General features: G+C 55.1%; 2 protein-coding genes across 2 annotated transcripts in view; both read right to left on the bottom strand.

Annotated features, from left to right (window-relative positions):
- ETH_00022505 (uncharacterized protein) overlaps positions 1-319 on the bottom strand; it is a gene marked incomplete at both ends in the record, with an annotated part of 3,686 nt that extends 3,367 nt beyond the window's left edge. Inside the window, one exon of the mRNA XM_013376847.1 lies at positions 37-319. Within this exon, the coding sequence (XP_013232301.1) occupies positions 37-319 (283 nt within the window). The remainder of the gene's footprint in view (positions 1-36) is intronic.
- Positions 320-2,388: 2,069 nt separating this feature from the next.
- ETH_00022500 (uncharacterized protein) lies at positions 2,389-4,299 on the bottom strand (the record flags this gene model as incomplete). Its single annotated transcript, XM_013376846.1, has 2 exons — positions 2,389-3,417; positions 4,141-4,299. The coding sequence occupies 2 exons, from the start codon at positions 4,297-4,299 to the stop codon at positions 2,389-2,391; spliced, it is 1,188 nt and encodes a 395-aa protein (XP_013232300.1).
- Between the last annotated feature and the right edge of the window lie 617 nt (positions 4,300-4,916).

Below are 4,916 nucleotides of genomic sequence, written 5' to 3'. Positions count from 1 at the left end.
CGGGGGGGCCCAGGGCCCCCTCCAGTGTACAGACACCGCACTCCCTCATTGGCGGCGCTGCTGCTGCTGCTGCTGCTAGTTCTGGCGACGGTGGAGGTGGCAGCGGCGGTGGGACTGGCATTGTTGCTGCTGTTGCTGCTGCTGCTGTTGCTGCTGCTGGAGTCGGGGGGCCTACTGTGCTGCTGCTGCTGTTGCTGCTGCTCCTGTTGCTGCTGCTGCCGTTGCCATTGAAGGGTATCAAAGACGCTCCTGCTGCTGCTGCTGCTGCCTCTTGCACGGGAGGAGAGGCACTCCGCTGCTGCTGCTGCTGCTGCTGCATCTGGCAGGGCAGGACTTTGCTGCTGTTGCTGCTGCTGTTGCTGCTGCTGCCGGTGCTGCTGCTGCAGTTATTGCTGTACCTTCGAACTAAATCAGAAGAAAGAAGAGTTAAAACATTCTGTTGCTGCTGCTGCTGCGTGAGTATCTCGTGTGCGTGCTGCAGAAGGACAGCGAGAAGTTTCCTTTGCTGCTGCTGCTGCTGCTGCTGCTGCTATTGCTGCTGCTGCTGCCACCGCGTTCAATGCGGCGGTCGCAGTACCTGTTAGTTGCCTTCGATATTAACAAACGCAGGGCCTTGTCCTGCTGCTGCTGCTGCTGCTGCTGCAGTGGTTCTCTAGAGTGTGCATGCGTCGGCTGCCTGTCTGCTGGAGCAGCAGCAGATAGGCGGCAGCGGCAGCAGCAGCAGCAGCTAGCAGCAATAAACCGGAGTTTTAATTTAATTTTAATTAAATTAAATTTAATTTTTCAAATTTTATTCAACTAAAAGGAAGTAAAAGTCCAAAGAGGGCTAACAGCCCACCCCCTAGGTGACCCTGACCGCTGGGCAACCCCGGTGCACCAAACACTAAACCCTAAACCCTAAACCCTAAACCCTAAACCCTAGCCTAAACCCTCAGCCTTGCACTTTAAATTTTATTAAATAAATTAGATTATTTAATCTAGTTTTATTTCTGTCCTTCTAAGAACACAGAAGAAAAAGAGGGCTTACCTGGTAGCCATGGTGACCAGACCAGAACCACAAACCCTAAACCCTAAACCCTAAACCCTAAACCCTAAACCCTAAACCCTAAACCCTAACCTCCCGATGAAATCCAAACAAACCCTCTTCGCACAATTTCCCGCATTAAAGACAAACAAACTACATTCACGCACCCCGCTGCAAGGTGTGTGTAGAAAGCTAGGGTTTAGGGTTTGTGGTTTAGGGTTTGTGGTTTAGGGTTGCTCCCAGTCCGTACATTCACTCCTCTGGGGCCAGGAGCCGACGAGCAGCAGCTAGCTGCGGCTAGCTGCTGCTAGCTGCTGCTTGCTGCTGCCTGCTGCTGCTTGCTGCTGCTTGCTGCTGCTTGCTGCTGCGTGCTGCAACTAGGTAGCGGGGTAGCTGCTGGTGGGCTTGCTGCAGCTAGCCAGCTGCAGCTACCTATCTAGCTGGCTTACTATCTCGCGTGCTAGCTAGCTAGCTACCTGGCTAGCTAGCTAGCTAGCTAGCTAGCTGCAGCTAGCTAGCCACCCACTCAATCGCAAGCCGTAGGGCAACTGGTTAGCTGCTGCAGCACTAGCTGCGGCAGCACTAGGTGCAGCAGCATTAGCTGCAGCGGCACTAGATGCAGCAGCACTAGCTGCAGCAGCACTAGCTGCTGCAGCATTAGCTGCTGCAGCATTAGCTGCAGCAGCATTAGCTGCAGTAGCACTAACTGCAGCACTATTAGCTGCAGCAGCTAGCAGTTCGTGCTGCCTGTTAGCATTTATGCCGGATCAGCACTAGCTGCAGCAGCTAGCTGCTGCAGATTTGTCCATGCTGCAGCAGCTGGCTGCAGCAGCATGAACAAATCCGATTACTGCAGATCTATCAGAAGGCAATCCAACAAACGGGTCCAGCTAGCTAGCTGGTTAGCTAGCCAGCTAGTTGGCTAGCTAGCTAGCTAGTTAGCTAGTTAGCTAGCTAGCTAGCTGCTAGTTCAACACGAAAAATCTAGCTAGCCAGCTAGCTGGCTAGCTAGTCAGCTAGCCAGCTAGCTAGCCAGCTAGCTACCTAACAAGGCAGCTAGCTTGTTTGCTATCTAGGCAGCTGGCCAGCCAGCTAGCTAGCTAGAAAGATTGACATGTAGCTAGCCAGCTAGCTTGCCAGGTAGCTAGCTACATGGCCAGCTAGCTAGCTGGCTAGCTGGCCAGCCAGCTATCCAGAAAGCTGGCTCACTAGCCAGCTAGCTAACCAGCTAGCTATCCAGAAAGCTAGCTAGCTAGCTAGCCAGCTAGCGAGTCAGAAAGCTAGCTAGCTAGCTAGCTAGCCAGCGAGCCAGCTAGCTAGTCAGAAAGCTAGCTAGCTAGCTAGCTGGCACAATAGCTCAATAGCTAATCCTCATCAGAGGACAGCTCCTGCAGCAATTTGCTGCGATTCTCTGCTGCTGCTGCTGCTGCTGCTGCAGAAACAAGCGCAGCAACTGCAGCGCGGTCTTGTGTCCCTTGAGCACTCTGGGTCTCTCTACTGTTTGCTGCTGCTGCTGCTGCTTTTGCTGGAGCAGCAGCAGGAGCAGCAGCAGCAGCAGCAGGAGCAGCAGCAGCAGCAGCAGGAGCAGCGGCAGATGAGACTTCCTTTCTCCTGGGAGATGGCCGCGCGTCAACAGGCGCCAGAGCCTTTAGTGTTAGCAAGGGCCTTTTTGCTGCAGCATCTTGCTGCTGCTGCTGCTGTTGCTGCTGCTGCTGTTGCTGCTGCTGCTGCTGCTGTCGCTGCTGCTGCTGCTGCTGAGGATACTTCGCTACTGCGACTTCCTTAAGGTTAATGCCATCGTAGGGAGGCAGCAGCAGCTGCTGCAGCAGCTGCTCTCTTGTCATTCTGCTCCGGGGCGATACAGCAGCAGATGCACCGCCCCCTTCTGCTGCTGCTGCTGCTGCTGCTGCTGCTGCTGCTGCTTGAGGGGACAGCCGTGGCTTGGGCGGCGGAGCTACAGGCGTTATCTTTGAGACTGCTTTCGCTGCTGCTGTTGCTATTGCTGCTGCTGCTGGTGCTGCTGCTGGTGCTGCTGCTGGTGCTGCGGCGCCCGCCGCACGCTTTGCTGCTGCTGCTGTGGGTCCAGCAGCAGCTGTGCCGTTCGCCTGTTGCTGCTGCTGCTGCTGCTGCTGCTGTTGGTCTGCTGCTGTGTCGTCAAGGGTCTCTCTGGATTCGCTCTTCTGTGGTTTAAGGTTTGCTGAGTGGGACTTTCGCGTGGCTGACCGGCGTTTGGATTTGAGGGTTTGGCGTTTAGGGTTTAGGGTTTGGGGTTTAGGGTTTGCGCTGCTGGACCTTGTTGCACAAATGGAGTAGCAAAAGCAGCAGCGAGCGAGAGCAGCAGCAAAAGGGACAAAGCTGCTGCTCAAGCAGCTGTTGCACTGCACAGACAGGGCCTGTACAGACACCACAGCACACGCTGCTGCTGCTGCTGCTGCTGCTGCTGTTGCTGCTGCTGCTTGAGCGATTCCAAGTGTCGCAGCCAGGGACCCAGAAGCAATGAGGCAGCAGCAGCAGAAGCAGCCACAGGAATACTAGGGGCAAGAGCAGCAGCAACAAGGAAACCAGCAGCAGCAACACCGGCGAAAGCAGCAGCAGCAGCAGCAGCAGCAGCAAAGCTTCTCACCTTCCCACCAAATCCTTTTTTGCCGCCCACGACGCAGTTCACTGTGGAGCAGCAAAAGCACTGCAGAAGCAGCAGCAGAAGCAGCAAACAAAGCAGCAGCAGCAGCAGCAGCCGCAGCACATAAAAGCTGGGAAGCAGGACACGACAGCAACAGCTGCAGCAGCAGCAGCAGCAACAAGTGCAGAGCTGCACCAAATGTTGGAGGCAGCAGAAAAACAGTAACAGCAGCAAGAGCGGTTGTAGCAACAGCAGCAGGAAACAGCAACAGCAGGAAGAGCGCTTGCAGCAGCAGCAGCAGCAGCAGCAGCAGACCAGCACGGCTGCAGCAACAGCAGCACAAAAATAGTAGCAGCAGTAAGAGCACTTGCAGCAGCAGCAACAACAACAGCAGGAGAAAAACAGCAACAGCAGTAGCGGCAGCAGCAGCAACAGCAGGGAAAAAAGAGCAGCAGCAGCAACAGCAGCAGCAGCAGCAGCAGCAGCAAGAACGTACCACCACGAACAAAGAAGAGACATCATATTCCTGCAGCTCCTTGCAGTTGTAGCATCTGAGGCTGGCAGCATTAATGGCAGCAGCATCTGCTGCTGCTGCTGCTGCTGCTGCAGCAACAGTAGCTGCCGCAGCAGCATCTTCTACTGCTGAGGCCGCCATTGCTGCAGCAGCAGTGTTTGGTGCTGCAGCAACTATAGCAGCAGCAGCACGGACCGCTGCTGCTACTGCTGCTGCTGCTGAGGTGTATCAGCAGCAACAGGTGCTGCTGCTCCTCCTGTTGCATACGCTGCAGCAGCGCATGCTGCTGCTGCTTCTGCTGTACCCGCTGCAGCAGTAGCTGCTGCTGCTGCTTCTGTCGAACACTGCAGCAGCTGCTGCTGCTGCTCTTGCTGCGCAGTGCAGCAGCAGCAGCAGCTGCTGCTGCTGCTGCTACACAGAGAAGTTGGTCCCGGAGTGTCTGTACAGTCCTTCTCACTCAACGCCCATCAGCCTTCAACTCAAACCCTAAACCCTAAACCCTAAACCCCAAACCCTAAACCCTAGAGCCAAAGGCTCTCCATGCCGTGGAGCAAAGATTGAGTGTAATGCCAAGACGAGGGTTTAGAGTCTGACGCCTAGGGTTTAGCGTTTAGGGTGTAGGACCTAGGGTTTAGGGTTTAGGGTTTAGGGTTTAGGGTTTGAGGCCTAGGGTTTACGGTTTGGCGCCAGTAGGGCACCGATGAGTGCAGCAGTTAGCTTGGCTGCAGGTCCCGAGAAAGTTGAGAAATATATTACAA

The sequence above is a fragment of the Eimeria tenella genome, genomic scaffold (genome assembly GCF_000499545.2).
Source record: "Eimeria tenella Houghton genomic scaffold, Eth_scaff41, whole genome shotgun sequence".
Classification (NCBI taxonomy): domain Eukaryota; phylum Apicomplexa; class Conoidasida; order Eucoccidiorida; family Eimeriidae; genus Eimeria; species Eimeria tenella.
The sequence above is the reverse complement of the archived record's forward strand: the minus strand, read 5'-3'. Positions and strand labels throughout refer to the sequence as shown.